This window comes from Pholcus phalangioides, unplaced genomic scaffold (assembly GCF_987345545.1).
Source record: "Pholcus phalangioides strain wild (caught in Gottingen) unplaced genomic scaffold, Ppha-v1.0 ptg000039l_1, whole genome shotgun sequence".
Lineage (NCBI taxonomy): Eukaryota > Metazoa > Arthropoda > Arachnida > Araneae > Pholcidae > Pholcus > Pholcus phalangioides.
Genome location: NW_028301625.1, coordinates 16,337,081 through 16,360,627, shown reverse-complemented (window position 1 = coordinate 16,360,627; position 23,547 = coordinate 16,337,081). Strand labels below are relative to the sequence as shown.

Genomic DNA, 23,547 nt, shown 5'->3' with positions numbered 1-23,547 from the left:
ACTAGTAAATAAATGAGAGGAAATAATTTCATCATTCTGGAAAGAAATTTCACAATCAGTCAAAGAACAATTGTATAATTGTTGAAAGAAATAATTTCAACATATATTGAGAAGGAAAATGATTTAGAATTGACCAAAATAAAGAATTAAAAAATGATTCAAAGTGATTTCAAATTTAAACTAATCTGAATGAATTAATTTAATCCTTAAATAATCAAAAACTTTTTCGGAATTAGTGAAAAAAAAATTATTTCAGAACTAAATCAAAAGTGAGAGAGAGATAATTAATAAAAGAAATAATTTCAGAATAAATTAACACTTTCAATTACTTTTGTCTCTGTTTAACTTGGGGTTCCATTTGCCCCTTCTAGATGTCACTAAATTACATGAGCTGGCGACTCCTTTTTTAAGTGATCTGACATGTTTTTATATTATGCTTTGCTCACCGGCCCATAAGGCAGTCCTGGTCAGCCTTTGGCTAGGACCGTCAGCGAGGATGGTATTGTCTGTGACATCAGTGTGCCATTTTATGATTTTCTTCATTCTCTTGCGATTTCTTTAATGTGTTTTTTTTTTTTTGGGTCACTCTTTGGTGTTTTCTAGATTTTGTGTTAATTATTCTCTTTAGTTTGATTTTGCCACCGGATTTTTAGAAGGACAGCCATCTTTGAATTTGTGAAACAAGTGTTTGTTTGATACTCTCTACTTTTTTAATTGTCATTGTATACTTTCGTTGAATATAATTTTTTTTCTCTTGCTTTCTTTTCATTTTCATTGTACTTTCATTTTTTGTTGTTTCTTTGTTGGTAATAAAATTTATATGCTCATATAGGAGGGAATAGCTGGCTCTTTGTTTTCTGCTATTTTTATGCTTTTTCCACTTCTTTGACATACTTTTTATGGGTTTTTTGGGTGTTAGTGTAAGCAAACATTCTAGAACTTTTTTCCTGTCTTGTTATTTTGTTTTTGGCCTAACTGCTTTAGTGTTGGTAAATAAGATAGTTAGCTAATACTAATAAGTGAGGCCAGAATGTTGTTGACCTAAAAAGTCCTGAAAAATGGCCAAAAAACTCAAAACAAATGTCTAAAAAATTTGAAACAATGCCTTGAAAATTAAAATTCCCCAAAAATGACAAAAAAGTGGTTGAAATAACAAAACAAATGTCTTTAGAAACTGAACCAGTCATTATATTGACACCATAACACTGATTGTTACCATTTCAGAAAGCAACTGTTTCAGCTTATGTGACTTTTCAAAAACCACAGCATCAGGTACGGTAATGGTTCTTTCAAATCTAAGGGTGGGTGAAGTAGAACTTGCATTGGCAAGCAGTCATTGTATTTAAAATTTAGATAGACGATTTAATATTTTGGATCATCCTTTGGTCAATTGGTTGCGAAACAATTGAAGTGTTTGTGTGAAATTTTCAGTTAAATGGTAAAACTTTTCTTTCCGTTTAATCCAGGTTTATTAATGTATATTTTGGCATTGAAATCATGGGACCACAATTTTTTCCATTAAAGACAGGTTTCTGCTTGATACAGGTTTGGTTGAACACAGGTTTTACTGTGTAAATTTCTGGAAAGGTAAGATAAACTTCTCTCAACATCAACAGAAGTTATTGAGGATATTTTGGGGGAGGAGATCTAATCTACTCACAGTGTTAAAGAAGTCTGAATGGTGTAAACCAGAATGCTGAAGATTGATCTTATATCGTCATCGGTTCTTCAACATTCCGGAAGGCAAAAAAAAACTTACAAAACTAAACTTACTTTATTGCGTTCGGGATCTGGGATTCGGTAGTTAGGGAACTGGGTGTGTACAGACTTCCAGGGGAAGATAAGCAACGTTTGAAACATTTTAAATTGATGAAAGGTCCCTGGGAGGAAAATCTTGTGGTTGGGAACAAATCATGTAGGAGCGAATATTAGTGTCTCTGTCAGAGTACCCCAACCAGGCCGGGCTTGGGAATTTCATGGCCCAGTGCAAAAAATTTTTTGCTCCGCTTCTAGAAACTTTTATGTAGCCACTCTTTGACTAATAAACTTTTCGAGTTACGAACATAAATCTTAAAGAGGAAAAAAAATAATTCAGGAATAATTCATTTTTTTATTCTTTCAGAAACACGTTTATAAATGGGATCATAATCAAAAGAGCTCGAAAGTTTAGGCACTAAAAATGGTCAAAATGGGCAGGCAAAAAGGCACTAAGATACTGAGAGTTGAAAATTTTTTTAAAAAAGAATTTCTTTTGTTTTCATTGCTCAAAATATCCAATTTTTTTGTATGTTATGGCCCCTGAAATGCACCAATAAACTTAAAACTATATTGAAACAGGCATTTATGGCAGAAAAATTTCAAAAAAAGGCTTTTTTACAGAAAAACTTAAAAATAGGCAACAAAGCATTTAATACGTTTTGCCTGAACTTCTGGGCTCTAGTAATCAAACGCGATATATTGAAGGGGAATTGTATTTAAAGTAATTTGACAAAATTGATAAAAGATTAATGATAATTAGTGTGGTCCACCTGCTTACATTTCATTGTGGCTCGAATCATATTGAACAGACATGCATTTTTTCACACTTTTAAAAAGTTTCATCACCTCTTTATCAAATATATGTAGCAATTTGATAACTTTGATCATTTTTCAAATTTTTTATTGCTATTATTGTTTAATTAATGTAAATTAATAGAAAGTAAAGGAATCAAGTAGTGGGGTTCACAAAAATAAGGCAGAACATTCTGAAACACTTTAGAACTGTATTTGAAAATGTAGATTAATTTAAAATTACTATAGTATATTCCGTTTATCGTTCCCACTTAGAAAGTTTTCTCGCTTAGACTTATTTTCTTAGTCCTAACCTTCACTAACATTTTCAAAATTTCCTTTTTAAAGTGTTTTCCCATGTCTACAACATTTTTCATGGCAAGTTTTTGAAAACGCTATTAGTGGGATTCACTGTATATGAGCGCTTTAATGTTTTTACTTGTTTAAAACCAAGAGTTTCTGGTCACAAATAAAATCAAAGATTGTAATCACAATATTTGAATATTCGAAATTCAAAAAGACGCCCTGGTATAGGCTGTCAAATATTAACAACACTAGTTGCAATCAGCCTAAATCCATGGATGGAGATATGGGGGAGGGGTAATGTTTCCCTACCCAGCACCAGTGACGGAGCTGACTGATCTAATGTATATGCATGTACATGAATTGGTATTATTATTATCATCACCCCCCCCCCCCCAGCCGTCCATGTCTATCTCTGCCTTTGCCTAAGCCTTAGATATGATTAATTTAATAGTAGGCAAATACATTGTCTTATCAAGCAACGTAGCCTAGATCCTAAATTTTCGGATCTTGGTGCTCTTAAATGCTTCTATGCATGAACTCTCTATTCATGAAACAAAATATCTCTTATGTTTCATGAAAAGAGTGCTAGTAATAAGATACTGTACTTGGTGAATAATTAGATTGAGAAAAAAAAATCGTAGAGAAACATCTTACCTTTTTTTTCAGAAGTTCAGTAGTAAAAATTGTCAAAATTTAGAATTTACACAATATATATCTGTCTACCGGAATAGATCAGAGACTGATTCATATGGTGATGTTTATGCAAGCCTCCTTAGGGAAACATGACAGTTCAGAGGTTTACAGGAAGCCATGCAACACTCCGGAGGACAGTTGAAGTTGCCTCGTTCTGGGGCAATCATCATTTAGGGATGTCCATGCCACAGACCAGTTGGTAACTCCAACAAGAGGGGAGGTTTTCAAGGGGGGAAAACACTAGATTTCTTTTGTAGTGCCCTTTTTCATTTGATGCCCTTAGCATGTTTTTTTTCTTGGTTAATATAGCCCTGTTATTCTTTAATGGCAGAAAGAAAGGCCAGACTTTTTTTCTGGGGTATAGAACACGACCACCTACATACATTCTTTTCCTCTTTAAAATAGGGTAATGTCATACTTAATAACACTAAAAATTATATTATAAGGTCTTTAAACTGAAAGCATCCTTTTACAATCAATAATAGTTTAATGGGTAAAAATTAAATTTTAATCAAAAATTTCCAAAACATCTGCTGAGAAAAAAAAGTGTTTCGTTTGGAAAAATTGCAGCCCCTTAAATTTTGCAACCAGTGCGACTGCACCTTTCACACCCCCTTAGTCCAGCCCTGACCATAACTTACTATTATCTGCTCTGAGGGGGGGGGGCAGTTCTGATGTGGCAGTGATTCTAGTTTTGCCAAGGGGTATAGGAGTAGGACCCACCATTTTAATATAGGCCTGAAGGATATTTGTGCCTCACTTGGGGGTCATTTCCTTGGAGCTTTCTGCATTCACTGATAGGTGGCTTTGTTGGGATGGGATTCAGCTAAATAGGCAGGGGGGTCTGGGAGGTTTACGATGGACTTAAATCAGGTTTTTACACCTAGACCGGGTAGACGGGAATGTGGGTTAATTAATCATAATAATAACAGTATTGACGGAGAACTACTTACTTCTGTCTTGAATGGCTTCTCGATTACTACTAAATCACAGCAAATTAAAGTGTATGCTAATAAACACCAAGAGTGTAGGTAAGAGAAATTTTTTTAGGAACTAAGATTGCTGTGGAGGGCTTAGACCTTGCAGCAATTACAGAATCTTGGGCAAAGATGGGAGGAATCATTCCCACACATCTCAGGGTACGATACTTTTTCAAAAATAGATCTGGCAGGAAAGGAGGTTGGGTCTTGATTTACATGAAATCATGTTTGCAGGCTCGAAAGTAACATACAGAGTAGGGATATTGAAATTACAGGGATTGAGTTTGCAAACAAAAAGTGTCATAAGCTTATGGTAGAAGTTTGTTATAATCCATGAAGCAAGGATCCCAATTACATTTTCAAACTTCATGAGGAAATTTCATAGATGTATAAGCATAAGGGGGTTGTCATATTAGGGGATTTCAATCACCCAAGTATTTATTAAAAGAACCTATTGGGGCTGGAGATAAAAGTAAGAAAGGCAAAATTCAGTTGGTGCTTGATAATTAGAAACCACTAGAGGTACTTCTATTTTGGATTCAGTTCTCACTAATTTCGAAGACCTTGTTGACCATGTTTCTGTGAGAGACAAATTTTCCTCTAGTGATATAGTGTTAGTTTTCTCTAACTTTTCTTCAGGTAAAGCTTATAACAGAAGAATGGTTCTTTATTTTGAAAGAATCAAATTTTTTGATCTTTGATCTTTGGAGAGAAAGGTTAGCAGGAGTTTTAAGACAGGTTGGAATCAGTTGGTGTAGTATCTCAATGGTAAGAATTTAGGACAAACTATCCTCCATTTTGCACATTATATCCTTTGTTCATAAACAGTGTGTTTGTTTGTCGCACCCTCTCTAGTTCATGGAACAGGTGCTTAATCTTTATCTTGAAAAGAAAAGGGTATTAAGAGACTATAAAAGTGGAAGAGATGCCTTGTCAACATTTACTGAAAAAGGGGTATTTAGAGAGTGATTAGGGAAAGTAAAAAGGAAGTTGATTTTTTAGGCTTATTTTTATTATTTTTTACCAATGGATGTAAGGGGACATTTGCCCCTCCCAATAGAAGGATCTAGGGTAGAGAGCAATGTGGGCATGTGGTGCTTTCAATGACTTTTTCGCATCAGTTTTTAATAGAGAAGGTGATATTAAAAGTATAGATGTGTCATGGAGTGAGTGATAAAGCCCTCAACGATATTCAGGTGGTAGATGTGAAAGACCTAAAACTTTCAAAAATTGTATGCTCAACCAAAGCACCAAGACTAGATGATATTTATCCTAGGGTCCTCAGGGAATGTGCTAATGAACTGTTGAGGCTAGCTACACAGATTTACAGAAGTAGTGTTGCTGAGAGCATAGTCCCAGTGGATTGGACCTATAATTTTTTTTCACTTTTTATTGATAAACTTGAACAGGGTATGGACAGGATTGCTAGCAAATTTACAGATGATGTGAAGCTGATTGGGGTACTCTGGAATCCAAGAGATTGCTAGATGTTCCATATTAATTTGAACATGCTTGCATCACAGGCTAATGAATGAAGTGTGAACTTTAGTGTTGAAAAATGCAGTGTCACTCATTTCGGTTCAAACAACCCAGGTTTCACTTACGAGTTGAATGTTATTACCATCCTGGATTGAATTAGGGTCACAGATTTTGGAATTCTCATTCACAAATTGCTTGGGTGTTCTAAACATTGTTCAGCAGTAGTCAAAAAAGTAAATAGTATGCTCAGTTTCATTCTTATAAAGGTCTCTTTGCATTCTCTTAGAATCATTCTCCCACTTTTTCGAGGCTTAGTACATCCTGGAGTGGAGCATGCTGTAAGGTTTTGGAGACCATACCTACAGAGTAACATAGACTTGGTTGAAGGGGTGCAGAGAAGAGCTATGTGTGTCCTTGTTGGCATACTGGGCTTGAGTTATGAAGAGAGACTTAATTTTTAAATGTGTTTATATTGGAAGAACGAAGGTGTAAGGGGAGGATATGATCGAATTGTTTAAAATTTTCAACTAAATGGATAGGATGGACCATGAGTTACACTGGTGAAATAAATTAAGAGAGTTTGCATATTTTATCGAATTTCATGAAAAGAACTGAACTGAATGTAAAACCACTGCTTCTAGACAAAAATGCAAATCTTGTACGTCAAATCCGTAAGCGTACACGTGTGTGTAGGCAGAGCCAGTAGAGAAACAGGCTTTATAAGCGCACGTAAGTTAAGACGCATTTCGTTTGCTAGCACACCTCAGCGAATTTCTTGGTGTTATTTTGTAGCAATCGGTTAATTTCAAATTGTAACAGTAAAAATGAGTAACTACCAACGTTTAGATGATGGAATGAGGTGGCGAATTGTGGGGAGGCTAGAAGCAGGCCAATCTCAACTCCAGATTTATAGAGAGTTCAATTTGACACCCAGTGTCGTGTGTAACTTATGGAAACAGTTCCAGGATACCGGAACCATAGAGAGAAAGCCTGGGCAAGGTCGTCCAAGAGCCACAACAGCCAGAGAAGATCACCATTTGTCAATTATAGCGAGGCGTAACAGGAGTGCTACAGTTTCTCAGCTCTCTTGTGACTTGTATGCAGCCACAGGAACCCGTGTATCAAGGGTGACTGTTGCCAAAAGACTTCATGAGAGAGGGTTGTTTGCAAGAAGACTTGCTGTTTGCGTCCCACTCACTTCTACGGACAAGAGAATCCGTTTATCATGGTGCAGAGAGCATAGAGATTGGAGTATAGATCAATGGGTGACCGTTCTCTAATCACCAATTCTCGCCGTACGTTCATATCGAGAGAACCAGGGACCCACTACCTACCCTCCAATATCTGCAAAATCGAGAGCTCTTCTGCTCGACGATTTTCTAGAGAGTTAGGATATTCACCGGATGGATTGGCCAGCCAGATCTCCAGACCTTAACCCTATCGAGCATGTCTGGGACGCTCTGGGGAGGGCAATTGCAACTCTCAACCCCCCCTCTGGGAACCATCCAGGGAATGAAAACAGCGTTGCTGAACGAGTGGGACCAATTGCCACAGGAAATGATAAACTGCCTTATTTCAAGTATGAAATCACGCTGCGAGACCTGTATATCTGTAAGAGGGGACCATACCCCCTATTAACCCATTTTTTTGTTTATTCTGCAACCGCTGTTTCATACCTTCCGACTCCAACAAGTGTTACTCACGATCATGCGTGTGTATTACAATTATTGAATGGCTATTTGTTTTGTATTGTATCAATGTATGTACATATCAAATTTCCTTAAAATCGGTACAGTAGTTCTAGAGATAATCGACCAAGTCTGCAAATTCTCTTAATTTCTTACACCAGTGTGTTAATATACTGTTAATCAACTGTTTTAACAATGGAACACCCATATTGTTTACTAAGTGACAATCCCAGGGGTCGTGAATTCTAACATAATTGATGCGTTCAAAATGAAGTATGATAGACATAGTGGGATTAATCGAGAAGCTATCCATACTTAAAGAAGACAATCATTATTTTTTTTATGGGCAGTATATTATACCCCAAAGCAGAATATTTTCAGAGTTCTGAAGTAAGCCCTGTGCTAACTGGAAATGTTGTGCAGTAAAAATTCCTATAATTGTGTATTCTGCCTTTTTTCCTTGAAATTCTTCTGGATTGTTCTGCAGTAGCACTGATTGTTCTGCAACAAACATCAGGGATTTTGGTATATTATGCTTTGAGGTTATTATATATGTATATATATATATATTTTTTTTTTGGTGATATATGCTTTTATATTGGGTTTCTGTATTTTGGTTATATTTGACATCTATATTTTTTATCACATAATTCTTTTGGCCACCTTGTTTGGCAATTTGTCTGTTGTAGCCCTTGTATTTGTATCATTTGTATCTTTTTTAATCTCTTACATAGTCTTGCAGACTGATAAGGATATCTTAATGAAAATAAGTTTGGTTAAATCTTCAAAATGTGCAAAAAAAATTTCAATGAAATAAAAAAAAATAACATGAACCAAAGTCCCAATAAAAATAACCAAATTTTTCTCCAGGTTATGGTGTTGGTTTGTTCCGTCCTTTGCAAACATGGTAACAATATCCAAATGATAACATTATCTGTTATTTTATAACTGGCATTGACTGTAATTGAAAATTATTTTCAATTTACCTGATGTTTCAGTTTAGAGAGACTATTAATTCTGAAAATCACATGTTTCCAACATGCTTTGTTTTTGATCAGTGTTGCAAAACATGTAAAATTGTCTTTCTCCTGCCATTAGGCACCCTTTCTCCTGACATTAGGGGACGAGAGGAAGGTTTTTATCATGAGTTCAGCGGGAAAAAATAAAAAAAATTCAAATTTCTTCAGCTGCTGTGATGTTTTATGTTAAGACTGCTTTGAGAATGCAACTTGTGCTCTAGCAAAACAGAGACAAATTAAAAAATCATTGTCCCCATAAAATGACAAAAAAAGAGTGAGAAACAAAAAAAAAATAAAAAAATAAAATTGCTATTAGGAAAAAATTATTAAGAGTATCAGTGCTTGCCCAAATTGAAAATAAACTACAAAATATATGAAACATTTGTCAGTGTCAAACATAAATATTTAATTGAGCGAATCTGATGAGGCATGTTGCCCATTTAAGAAATATCTCTTAATATTGTTGAACTCCTATCAACTTTTTTACCATGAATTTTGAACAAATTTCATTGCTGAGTATATTATACTTATAAGCAGGTAAAGAAACTATCCCTAAAAAATTTTTTGGATTTTTTTATTTAACATTTATTTTTAATAGCTTGTTTTCTATTTTTTCAATTTTGTGAGAATGACTCGTATATATAATATTCCGTTGCATAATCCAGCATGCCAAGAAAAATTAAGTCACCAGTTTTTTGATTTGGAATAGCTGGGTATTTCTGACATGTTGGATGAAATAAAGGTTTTAATATTATTAACCTTTCCAATGTTTTTGATGTAATATTACGTCAGAAGTTGGATGGGAGAAATATAAAACACCATTCCTTTGCTGCTGTTGTGTGCTTATGTGTGTGCTTCAATTTGGTATAACAAAGTAACCCTAAGGAACCTTTTTTCTGAGAAGATAAAAAAATGTTTTCCACATGTGAAATATTTTTTCTCATGCTCATTTTTGTGTGAGGGAATGTATTTTGAAATAAGTCAGCGGTCTAAAAAGACTTGAACATATCATACCAATTCACTATTTCTACTTATGATTTTCTGATTATTTAATTTTATTGCCTGTAGTTATCAGAAGTTTGTTGAAACATGTTGGGAATTCATGTTCTCCATATCAACAAAAGAAAGAGTTTTGAAAAAAATTCATTGGTTTTGGATTTTTCTAGCACTTTAAATTTTACGAAGAAAATTTACTCATATGAAATCTAAGTAATTTACTTGTAATATCAAACTTCTTATTTATGTGCATGTTAAAAGTACTAAATTTGTAATGTAATTAAATAATGAACCAATAAGATTTTTAAAAAATGCTCTTTTTAAATTTACTGAAGTATTAACTGCGCCCGACTGCTATTGTTACATTTCTTTATTTTCTTTTATTAAGGAAATGGTTGACAAATCCTGTTCGAAAGTTAAGTCATAATCGTATTGAGAGACCTACAAATGAAACTACAAAATTATCTGAGATAACAAAACCATGGAAGGTATGCTATTTGTTTTCAAGTTTATTATTTTCCAGTAAAATATAATATCATTGCTTTTCTTATTCACTGACATTCATACGCAGTGTGTCAGGAAAGATTGGTAAAACCCCCTTAATTGTATTAGGATGCACGAAAACAAAAAAACATTTACTTATAGTCATGATATTTTAATCATAGTCACATACATGGTCAAATCAGAAAAAAAATTGTAGAGGGTGCTAACCAGTGAAAGTGAATAAGCGCATTTCTTATTCACAAATGCAATAATGATATTGAGTGAGATATAGGAATTGCTTGAAAGCATGATCATTATGCATGCTTCACAGAAACAACAAAAGTAAATCACGTATGTGATGTATGTGAATTATGAAAATATTTGACTTTATTCGCATAGCTACAGCCATCATTGATTGTCATGACGCATTCCACAGGAGTTTGAATAGGAGTAACATAGATAATGCTTTCTCTTCATTATATTCCCTCGAAAAGTTATTAGAAAAATGCCTTTTTTAAGCCCTTTTTGACAACGACCACAAATACCTTATTATGTTACATAATAATTATAACCTTATTTATTATTATCATTTGTAATTTTTTTATTGGGGAATTTCCCAATTGGACTAGTTTCACACCTTGTAGTCCAGTCTCTTGAGGACGTGTCCTATGTCCCACAACCTTTTTCACTCTTTATTCATAAACTTGATCAATGTCCATTGGGTTGTTATTGTCCATTCGTAGGTGACATTAAACAAGTGGGTGTTGTTGGCAGTCCAAACAATAGGGAGTTGCTCTGGATTAACTTGAATATGATTATAGTGTGGGCAAATGAATAGAGCATGTCTTTTAGCATTGACATGTGTTGATTTGCTCACTTTGGTGCGAATAACCCACATTTCAATTCTAATATGATTGCTAAAATTATTCCAGATTCAGCTAGAGTTACTATTTTGAGTTGCTGTACTTATGATTGACATCTATAGTTGTTGTGGGCAAATGCAGTATATATTTCTGTTGGGTAAAAAGATCTCCAGTTGTGGCCATGAATTTGTATTTGTTCTGTATTTATTTAATTTCATCATCAACAGCATACCTGAAAGAGGTCAGAAAGTTTGCTTTTCTTTCAATTAGTTAACTATACAATCTCAATGCAGTTGTAAAGAAAATTCCTTTAAACCTTCTGGTTTTTTTTTAACTTTAGATTTCAATTCTATTATGCATATCAACATTATAACATAGACACACTATATAGCCATAAGTCACTGTTCACTGACTTATGGCTATATAGTTATGGTTACAGTTTAGACATTTTTTGAATTTCTACAAAAATTCTAGACGAGTTCTATAATTTACAGCAGTACACAGGGGTGGGAACTGTGCGCCAATTGCGCCGCACTGCGCCAAAACTAATATCTTGCGCCATCCTGCTCCAATAGCATATTTTCGCATTTTTCTGCGCCAAATAGCGAATTTCGCTTCAGTATGCCCGGAATTTCGGAAAGGACGCCAAAAGTTTTTTTGTTCCTGCTAGCCACGAAACGTTTCTTTACGAAAAGAGCGTGTTTTATTCCACTATACTTAAACTATCGGCCCCTGATCGGGCTTTCCATTGCGAAATCCCGATATTGCCCATGATCGTGGAACTGAAGATGGTTTGCAGTGCCTTTCAGCTTTAAAGTGCAAATTCGAGTGTTTCCGTTTAAAAAAAAAGTCGTCACTGGAAGCAGCAGAAATTACTGTAGTCGATTGTCATTGTGTTAAATCCCGATGTTTCGTGAAAAAAATTGTCATTCCGGGAGTAAAAAGCGCATGTCCGCCGAATTACGAATGTTAGTTTAGAAATTTTGCCGAATAACGAGTGTTAAATCGCCAATGTTGCCGAATAACGAGTGCTAAATCGACAATGTTGCCGAATAACGAGGGTTAAATCGCCAATCTCGCCAAATAACGAGTATCAGATCGCCAATCTCGCCAGATAATGAGTGCTGAATCGCCAAACATCGAGTTGATACTTCCGAAATTTTCTCCCATTTTGCAACAATTTCTTTCCAAGTATAAAAAAATTAAAAACTTATAAACATTTTTTTAGCCCATTTGAAGTGCTGCTGTTCAAGGCAGCAAATAGTGCCCTCAGTAAGCAAAAATCATCCTAAATAGACGGGTGCAAAAAATTTTATGACAGCCGCTCTTTCAAACAAGGTGTCAAAAGACTAAAACACCAAAAACAAAAATCAAGCTGATGAAGAGATGTTTCATAGCAAAAGACAGTGCAGTTTTATTTTGAAAAGGGTTGAGGGTTAACGAAAATATTCTTGTTAATTTCACTGCTCCAATTTATAAATATCTGCTCCGAATCCCACATTTTGCTGCTCCAAATCCAGAATTTGCTGCTCCAAAATTGCTCCGAATCCTGAATTTTGCTGCTCCAAAGCTGCTCCGAAATGGACTTAGTCACTTCCCACCCCTGAGTACAGTATAATTTACTGCATGTAGCAGTACACGTAATAGAGGGTGGATAAGAAAGTCTTGAAGGCATTTTAAACATTGAAAGCATATCAAAAACTTGACATAGAATAGGTGTGATTTACACTAAAATACTGATCATGTGGCCTAGAGTTCTTTGATAAATGAAGTTCACATTTTCACTTGAAAGGAGCGCTGTAAAATGAAAAACTCAACATAAAATGCAACACAATCAGTGCACAATTGATGTTGATGGTACTGTGTGTTATATAAAACTACCATATTTCAACATCAGCACTATTTCACCCATTTAGTTGTAGTCGAGCTAAAAAAGGCACTCATATTGAAATGTGATCGTTTTATGTAATACAAATTGTTAATTATGCACTGTTTGTGCTGCATGAGTGTTATGTTGAGTTTTTCATTTTACAGTGCCACCTGTGAGTGAAATTTGTGAATTAAACTTTGAACATTTACAAATTTTGATCGGAACTTATATCACTACAAATCTCCGCATTGCTTGCCCTTATTTCCAGTCATGCAGGTCAGTACATCACTGCGTGGCAGTTCAGTATTTCCTTTGTCAGAAGCCTTACAGAACGAAGTAGCCTTGAGTAGAATTGCAGGATGGAACATGGATTGGCAGGAGAACTACCCCATTGCTAAGCCATCCTGGCTCTTCAGGTAGAGTCAAGAAGGAAGTGGTGAAGCGAACAAGACTGCTGCTGAATGCAAGTACGAATGAAGTGGAAGTGCTCTGAGACAATATCATTGTCACACCTATATATACAGTCAACAACTGAAGAAACAATCACTGCCAACTGGATACCACATTTGCAAATTGTAAGGATTTCCTCTGTCACTCCGGAACCACCAGATGGCAATAGCGGCTACTATACCATATGGTTTTACTGTAAACAGCAATGAGGCGGGGTCCCTCAACAACGATACAGCACCACATCTGATGGCTTTGGGCTATCACTCCCACAGTAGCACACTATATCATTAGTATATCAGACCGGTATGATGTGAATATCATACGAGTCCGATATACACTAATGATATATGATATATTATGCTACTATGGCAGATGACAGGCTTGTGATAACAGGGTGAAAATTATAATTCAAAGTATGAAAAATTAATTTAATAGCACTTGTTAAGGATAAAGTGGTCCATTTTCACCCCCCCCCTTCCCCGTGGGTTCGTACCATTACACATAACAAGCAAGTAGGACGCTCTCTTTGCAGTTTGCCTGGCAGCTCTGCATAAACTTTATGCACTTCCCTCAAATTTCTACTTTATCTCAGTTCAGCAGACTACAAAAAAAAAAAAAAAAAAAACCACTAAAAATTAGCTTTCACAATAAGGCAGTTATTCATTTCCAACAAAATGATCATTTGGTGACAGTTAAAGTTTATACAAGATTCATTGAAAGACTCATTGTTATTTGTGAAGATGAAGATTACAAAGAAGAAAATTCATCACTGCTTCAACTGGGATTCGAATCCCCGGTCTCTTGCTTGCTGGACGAGTGCTCTACCATCTAAGCTATGGAAGCAGATAGAATATTTAAACCTTGGAGAGTATATATACACTGCTCAAAACAATTAGGGGAGCACATGGTTTTAACAAAATTATGCAAAGATGTATACCGATAAGTAACATAAAATGAATCATCCATAATTTAAAGCCTAGCAGGAAACGGAAGAAGAAAACTTCATATGCAAATCAAAGTTCATGACGTCAAAAACCAGAAAAAGGAGATAAGGGCAGAAATCGGGATGTTGCAGAAACGTCTGTTTTACTGCCGTAACTGTGAAATTCGATTGCGCAGTATTTTTTTTTGAGACAAGGTGACTTGAGGATGTCTCAACAACGTGATTTACCGGAATCCATAGCATGGCGTGTTATAGGCAGACTGGAATCCGGGCAAACACAACGTAGTGTCGCGGATGCTGTTGGAGTCGCCAGAAGTGTTGTTGCAAGGCTGTGGAATTGATTCCAAGAAACAAGAAATGTTAGACGTCGACCAGGGCAAGGTCGGCCATGCGCCACTACAGCAACTGATGACCGGTATATACGGTTAACAGCCCGTTGAAACAGAACAGAAAATGCTACGCAGCTGTAAAGACGGTTGCTCTTGGCAACAGGACGAAGTGTGTCCAGCCAAACAGTACGTAATCGGCTTCATGAGGGAGGGCTCTATGCACGTAGGCCAATGGTCTGCATTCTGTTCACCCCACGCCACCGTGCGGCCCGAAGAAGATGCGCTGCTGAACATCGAGATTGGGAGCAACATGATTGGAGCCAAGTGCTGTTTACAGACGAGTCCCAATTCAGTCTGGAGTGTGACACCCGACGTGTTCTGGTATGGAGGGACAGGGGCACTCGAAATAACCCCGCATTCGTTCGTGAAAGGTCACAATACAGACGAGCTGGTTGGATGGTATGGGGTGGAATCAGCATAGGCGGACGTACGGACCTGCATATGATTCGGAATGACACTTTGACGACCCGAAGGTATGCAGATGAGATACTGCGACCTCATGTCATCCCTTACACTGGAGCCATTGGAGATTCCTTTGTTTTCCAGGATGATAATGCCCGACCTCATAGAGCTCGTCTGGTGGAGAACATGCTTGAAGCTGAAACAATACAGCGTATGGAATGGTCATCTTGCTCTCCTGACCTGAATCCAATCGAGCATGTCCCAAACATGCTCGGACGACGCATTGCTGCGGACCAAGGCCGCCTGTTACTGTCCGAGACTTGCAGATTGCACTTCTTGAGTAGTGGAACAGTATTCCCCAAAGTCTGATCGATAACCTCATCGCATCCATGGCAAAAAGGTGTGCAGCAGCCTTAGCTGTTCGAGGAGACCACACGCCCTATTAAAACTCATGCATCATGTCTAAACAGTACTTTTTTTTATCGTTTACATCTAACCAAATTGTTGCCCTAAATCATCTTTTCATGTTTTTTCCATATTTTCAAAGAATTAAAGCTTAATTCCAAATTTTTTTACTTCTTTTTTCACTATTGCGCATTGATACGCGTGTACTATACATTGTATGCCAATACGTGGCTGTCTCGCATTCATCATTGCCCCCATGGGTAGAGCACTCATCCGGCAAACAAGAGACTGGGGTTTGAGTCCCCATTGGGGCAGTGAGGAATTTTCTTCCTTGTAATCTTCATCTCCACAAATAACCAGTCTTTCAATGAATCTTGTATTAACAAGTGGAGAGGACATTTCTATATAGTTAAAGTTTAGTTTAACATAATTCATTAAGTCAATATAAGCTAATCGTAGAATCTAGTCCACTTAATTCACATCAAAATTGATCTTACCCGAAAGCTGGAAGTTCACTTCATACAGTGTAGTAGATATTCTTCCAATGACAGCTTAAAAGCTGAAGGTGACAACACTTCAGGTTTCACCTTCCTTCATGTCAAGATGTAAGTTGTATTTACGAAGTCAGTCATCTGAATGAGCGATCTCTAGGAACGGTTGACCCGGCAAAGTATAACTGTCATAATCGATGATGAGAGGTTTCCCGATCTATCCTGGCGTAACGATGTTGTCAGCAAGGACCATAGCCAACAAACATGCCAGGCTTTTCAGGAATTGCTCTTTGATCTTGGTATGACAATGATGATTATTCAAGTACCCATTGCTGCACAACATTTCAGAAGGATCTCTACAAAAAATCTTAGAAGTACTGAATTGTGCATTAAAAGTCCAGACCCATCGAGACATAAAAGCACAAATTTTGTTAGTAGACTAAAGAATCCATAACTATTGGAAAGTTAAGATAAGTTATGAATGATTAAATTTTGAATGAAAGACAAAAGCTGAATGCCACACAATTGTGCTACAAACAAGATCCACTTTTATACAATGAAAAAACAAGTGTATCTTGGAACAAATGAGAATATTCTATCTCGCAACAAAAACTATTATGTCATGACTTTAACAGAATTTTGCATAATCATATGACATAAAAAACAATTCATACTTTAATAATTCTACAATGGCAACAATATGGGACAAACTAGTCGGGTATGTCCAGTATATGCAGGCCTATTATAAGAACAATACATAAAACTATAGTCCTCCCAGTGGAATTCCGCAGCTATCCGACTGGGAAAGAAAATGTAAATGAACTCTTATAGAACTTCTCAACATTTTTATATATCCAAAAATGTATAACAAAATTTAGTAATTAAAAACAAAACTTCAAGACCCCTCAGGGTTAACGCATCAACCTCTCGATGACTATAAAAAACAAGCTTGCCGTTCGGATTCGGCAATAAATTGTAGGTCCCAGTCTAATTATCCCTCGTATGCAGAAAATGACTGTGATGCGACAAAAATGATTAAATGATCAAGACCCATCAGATGAGATTTCACTAGAGTTGCAGGGAAATGAAGTTTGTGTGAAAAATTATTTTAAATGAGATGCCACACACAGCAGCCCGACCTGGAGTCACATTGTCATCTGATGACTGAAAGACCCACCCTTTAATTGAAAGTGTTAACTAAACAATCTAACTTGTGGTGAAATGCTAGTGAGACTTTCAGGGGTTTCTAGTATCTGGAAGTTTGATCCCTCTGGTGTAAAAGTATACAGCTTCATTCATAACTTCAAAAATAAATGAAAAACTAAAGGGATCCCATCCCACAACACATTGAAGCTTGAATGCCAATGGTTAATTGTGGGCTTCATAGCACATAATTTTTTATTTGTCTGATTGTTCTTATCCTGCCAATGGCTATGCAGCATTTCATGTTAGATTGAGAAGTAGATGTATAGCAGAGGTGCCAGAAGGCTATTATTAATGTTAGACAATTTTTGAGTTATGGTATACGCTTCCTCATTGCCCAGTATCCCAACATGACCTGGACGTCCAAAAAGCTCCTGAGCAAACCTAGGTGGGCAGAATGATGAACTGGATTGAGCACACTCAGATAACTTGAGTTGCTGACTCACATAAAATAGAACCATATTCAAGCTTTGATCTTACTGAAGCTTTATAAAAGTGAAGGAGCAATTTGTGGTCTGCCCTCTCCCTTGATGTTGATGATATAACCTTCAAAAGATTCATCTTCATTCAACAAGCTCTTAGTTGTGATTATATGTGATATATGAGGTTTCATTATAAGTTTTCTGTCAAATCTAAAGCTGCTGAATTTAAAGTTTTCTACAATGTGTATTTGGCTGCTATTTAAAGACATCTTTGGATCATTATGATGATCTCGAAAGTGACAAAAGCCTACAGCAACAGTCTTTTCGACTGAGAAACTGTTATCATGAGTCCACTTTCTGATCTTGTCAATACAGTCTTTCATTGTATCTCAGCTGACCCTGTGTTCATTGACTGATATGACATTGATAGGTCATCCACATAAGGTGTGCCAGTAACAGACAACAGGAGTCAACTTATCGCACCATTGAGTCTTATAATAAAAAGTGTAAGACTTAAAATGCTATCGTGAGGAACACCCTGTTCTTGAATTGCAGATAATGTGCTTCTAATCGGTACCTGGAAGTCACAGTGAGCCAGGGAGTTCTTGATGAAAATGGGCAAGTTGCAGTTATAGTCAGAACGGATTCCGTGCCTCCAAGTACTGTGGTAGGCCTTTTCTATGTTAAAAAAAAAACTATCACATGCTCCCTTTTTAGGAATTCTTGTAATATCTAAGTCTCAAGGCATAACAAAGTGCATGTTGTGGACCTGAACTGTTTAAAGCCACTCTGATATTTAGATAAAATATTATCAACCTCAAGGTAGTGCATAAGGTTAGATATATAGTTGGCCCATGCGTTCCTTTAATTAACTAATGGGTTGTTCAGGATTTTCGCTAGGCTTTGGGAATGCAAGAACTATGACTGCTCACCAGATGTTATGTCAATGTCCTGTACGAATCCTATACAATTTTCAGAAAGATGCATGTGCAATCTTGTGGGAGGAAAGACAAATTTATATATATGACAGATACACTGTCTTCAAATGCATGAAGTAGCTTCGAAAGTACCATTGTTTTCAGTATATATTCCACCTGGGGGGGAAAAACTTTTCTGAAATTGGTAGATTATACTTTGTTATACCAACTAGATATTTTGTCTTCCTATTCTTTGATGCGTGTGGGGTTGTATTAATAAATAATAAAGTACAGTATTTTCTTTGTGCTCAAAAGTAGACAAGCTACTTCTAATGTCACGAGATGGCATACACAATTATTATAGATGGGGGGAAGAAAAGAGGTTATACAGAGATTTTCTTCTTCATACTTTTCCCTTCTCTTGGGATGTGTGAACATAGCATCTCTGAACATATGGACAATACTCAGAATGGTTCCTGTTCTTAAGACTGTATTAAGTTCTGATATAGTGATTATCTTTATTTTAATGAATAACACATAAGATTTGGTTAACACAAACCAATCTCCTGTTGAGGTCGGTAGAATTTTCCCTTCAAGAATCCATCTCTACATTGTATCCAATTATCTGTACTTTGGTATTCATGTATACCTATTCAGCGATTAGAAGGAATAAGTTGCGATAAAATTATCAGTATGGCTATTTTCTTTCTCAATAACTTATTTTTATAGGTATCAGAGTTTTCCATCAATTTTTTTATTTTATTTTTTGTAGATTTCAGAAAAAGATGACATGCAAATCATTAGCAAATCATCAGGAACAAAAGTAAGATTGATATACCTTAATATTTTGTTACTTTCAGGGTTCTTCTCTTTCAGGGTAGTCTAATTATACAGGGTGTCAACTCTTATTATTGTCCAATATCTTATTCTTAAACCATTAATCTTAGGCTGAGCGCACACTAGTTAGACATGACTAGACAACACAGCTTTAGACAAGCTTAGTCATTGTTGTTCATATCAATTTGTGTGATACAACACGCACCGGTTAGTCAGACAAATTGAAATGTTATGTCATACAAATTGAAATGTTATGTTGTACAAATCAATGTAAACAAACAGCTTGTCTAAAGCTGTCTCATCATGTCTAACCAGTATGCCCCCAGCCTTATACTTTTCTAAAAAAAGTAGCCAGGAGAAGGACATTTAATGAAGACACTTGCCTCTTTTTTCCTGAATGAATCTAATTTGCGAATTAATTTACAATTCTGATTGATTTAAAGGGAAGTTCCAGTGTGTGGTGGCTGCATGCTTCCTAACTTTTTAAACACAAAATTTGATAGGTGGCACAAATGGTGTTGTAGGATTTGAACCAATGTTTTCTAAATGCCAAAAATGGGGGGAAAAAGCTGGGGGAAATTTCCTTTGGATATAAAGTATTGTTAAAAAATTGTTCAACATCATGAAAAAGTATACCAATTTTAAAAAAATATATTATCCAAAAGCAGAATTTATTTTTGATTTAAGATAGAAAGTTATAAATTTAAAATTCAAAAAATGGGCTAGGAACATCCAGGGAAGGACATTTCCTTAACACTAGAATGATGGAAGAGCAGTCATTTTGACTGCAAACCTACTTTGACATACAATTACACCTGAACGAAATTTCATAACTTTTCTCATTGTGTTAAAGCTCTTGAATTCCTAAAGTATGAATATTCTAGGTTTCTTACTTTAGTTGGAAAATGAAGTTCTACCTAGAATGATGGTAATAGTCTCATTTTAACTGCTATATCTCTATATCTATAATCGCGGTTCCCAAACTGTGTTCTGCTAAAGATTTTTTGATGCTTCGTGAAGAGATTGCAAAATTAATAAATAATTTTTCAAAATCAAAATATTCAAAAATTCACATTTGTTGCAGGTTAAAGTTGAGATATATATTTTTTGAAGGTCAACGAAAACAAAATGTTACTTTCATATAATAAATTGTATTTGATCAAATATCAGAGGTTTCGTCATTGTAGTAAACTGCATTTATCCAACCAGCAGGGTTAAATGTTTTGGGGGTGTTTCTTTCCGGTTTGGGCCCCACACATTAAGATGGCCCTGCACCATATGTCATCATTGATTACTACACCTTTACCTACAATTTTTCAAACCACTTCCCGAGAAAATTCTGAAGCTTTTCAGCTGAAAATTTGTTCAGAATGTTAACCATTCCATTTACCACTATTGGTGCATTTGGAAATCATATTTGCTATAAAAAAGTCCCTATAGATTTTTCCAAAGTATTAAGTTCTAAGGGCATTGTTGGGCCTGGCATTGTCAAAGTTTAGAAAACAGTCAACGGAAACCTGACTTTGATCATTGCTCCAGAAATTTATCAATAATATACACATAGAAGAGTTGATCAACTTTGCCCAAGAATATTAAGAAGACACCAACGAATAAGTGAACAAATTTCGTGTATTTGCCTTATTCATTGGTGTCTTCTTAATAATATACACATACTCAGTAGAATTTTGAAATAAAATGACAGCCTTGGGACCCTGGATAATTTGCAACATTCCGTTTGCATACCCGGATTACTTTTAGGTTTTCTCAACATTGATTCAAATGGATGACAACAATGAAAGAGACAAGTATTTTCCACCTAAACAGGGTTCGTACTGTGCGCTATTTTCTGGTAGGAATGATAATTAGAACTTAGCTAACTTCATTTCAATTTCATTGTAAATTTTTTCGACAGCACAACAATCTTCTTTTCCCATTTTTCTCAGTATATCAGAAGCAGGTGTGGCCACTGTAGTCGAACAAAAAAATGACTCATTAAAAAGTCATTAATTTTCATTTCTTTTTAAGGGCCTTAAAAACTACTTAAAATCCTTCTCTAGCTGTTTTTAAAAAAAAGTCTACTTTTCCCCCACCCTGGAATATTTCCTGCTAAGGTTGATGAATGGTTGATGATGAGTACTTGATGCTGGAAGAAAGTCCCTGAAAAAAGAAGGAAAAAGAAAACAAGGTGTGAGAGGTCACGGCACTTGTTTGTTCGACTACAGTGGCCACACCTGCTTCTGATATACTGAGAAGAATGGGAAAAGAAGATTGTTGTGCTGTCGAAAAAATTTACAATGAAATTGAAATGAAGTTAGCTAAGTCCTAACCAGAAAATAGCGCTACTACCTGTGGTAGGAACTCTGTGCCAAAATTAACATCTTGCTCCTATAATGTATTTATGTATTCTTCTGTGTCAAATAGCGCGTTTTCATTTTTTTTTTTTTTCTTTTGTGTACTTGGAAACTCCTTGAAATACTTTTATACCTGCCTTGTATGTACCTTACGCCGGGATTACACTATAAAAGTTTGACAAAATCTCTTTTATAAAACTTGAAAAATCCAACCAATAAAGCTCATAGATTACAAATTAGATAGATGGTTGCATTTATGCAAATGCAACCAATAATCTTATTCATTGAATTTTTCAAATTTAAAAAAAAAATCTCTTTTAGAAAACTAATAGTAATCCCAGCCCTAGAGGAGAAATAGAGAAATACTTATATCTCTCTTCTATGGTATGTACAATGACGGGCTCAGCGTGTTAAATTCCCAGACTTTCGGAAAAGGCCGCAAAAAAAGTTCTGTTTTCGCATGCCATGAAATGATTCTTTCCCAGAGAGCATGTTTTATTCCTTCCTCCCATCTTCCATAGTCACACTTAGAATTATCAGAGAAAATAATTTTTTGAAGAGTAATTTCACTCTCCAAAATTTTAAAGGGTAGTTTAAAAAAAAATTATTAATAATATTATTACAATTTTTTTTTTTTTTTAAGCTGTATTTTTTTTTTTTTTTTTACGAAAAACAAAAAAAAAATTACGTAAAATTTGTAAGACTACAAAATTTGGAGGATTGAAATTGAATTTAGATACGTATTGGATTTTCCCGGCATATTCCCACTCTCGATTTTGTCCCTGAAAATCGGATTGTAGTAACCGCAGCTCCTTATTCAAATTATCGGCCCCTCATTGGGCTTTTCATCGTTAATCCCTTATCATATCCTTGATTGTGCAGCTGAAGATGGTTTACTCTAGTGCAGTGTTTCTCAATCACCGACCGCGGTTTTCGTTTTCAAAAAAAGAAAAGAAAAAAGTCATCACTGCAAACAGCAGAAATTATTGTGGTCGATCGCCATTGCGTCAAATCCTAATGTTTCATGGAAAAAAAATTCATTTCATGAATAAAAGAGCTAGCCTGCCCAATTATGAGTGCTAATTTATGAATTTTGCCAAATAACAAGTGTTAAATCGCCAATGTGTTCAAATAATGAGTGCTAAATCGCCAAACATCGTGTTGAATGTTCTGAAATTTTCTCCCATTTTGCAACAATTTCTTTCTGAGTATAACTGAAAAACAAGAAGAAAAATTTAAAACTTAATTTTAAAGAATTTGTGTATGTGTTGATCCACTTTGAGCGAGAGGTGAATAAAGAGTTGCTGCAAATATAAATTATTTTGTAAGAAAAATCTTTGTCAGCTGTGGTTTTTTTATTTTGAATAATTGAGGGGGAATGAATATCACTTAGAATTTTTATAATTTATGTGATGCTATTACGAGTTATATTTTTGACCGAAACTTTAAGTTTTTAGAACATTTTGGTGACAACAGAAAAGTATGAATTATCTGTATGGGGATTGATTATTTTACGACTTCTTATGATGTTGGGTAACAAATCAAAAGTTGTAATTTCTGAACCCCTTCTACGTCTATATTTTGAGAAGAGGGAAAATTTGTTTGGCAAATTAAAAATAAATTTGCATATGTGCCCTGCCCCTTTTTTTGTAAAACTTGTAAATTATGAAGTTTGCCATGACTCGTTAGAAACTCCTTAATTTTTATTTAGGAATTTTTGTATGAACCCTGTTAAATTATTTATTAACAATATAAATTTTCTAAACTTGTTAAAAAATTTTTAAGATTAAACAAGGTAATAAACAAATTT

The 23,547-nt window shown here is 35.4% G+C and overlaps 1 protein-coding gene across 1 annotated transcript in view; it reads left to right on the top strand.

Moving 5' to 3' along the window:
* The window catches only part of trio (trio Rho guanine nucleotide exchange factor), a 342,911-nt gene that overhangs the window by 234,990 nt on the left and 84,374 nt on the right, over positions 1 to 23,547 (top strand). The window contains exons 38-39 of the mRNA XM_089254104.1: positions 10,100 to 10,199; positions 19,322 to 19,372. Of these exons, the coding sequence (XP_089110230.1) occupies positions 10,100 to 10,199; positions 19,322 to 19,372 (151 nt within the window). The remainder of the gene's footprint in view (positions 1 to 10,099; positions 10,200 to 19,321; positions 19,373 to 23,547) is intronic.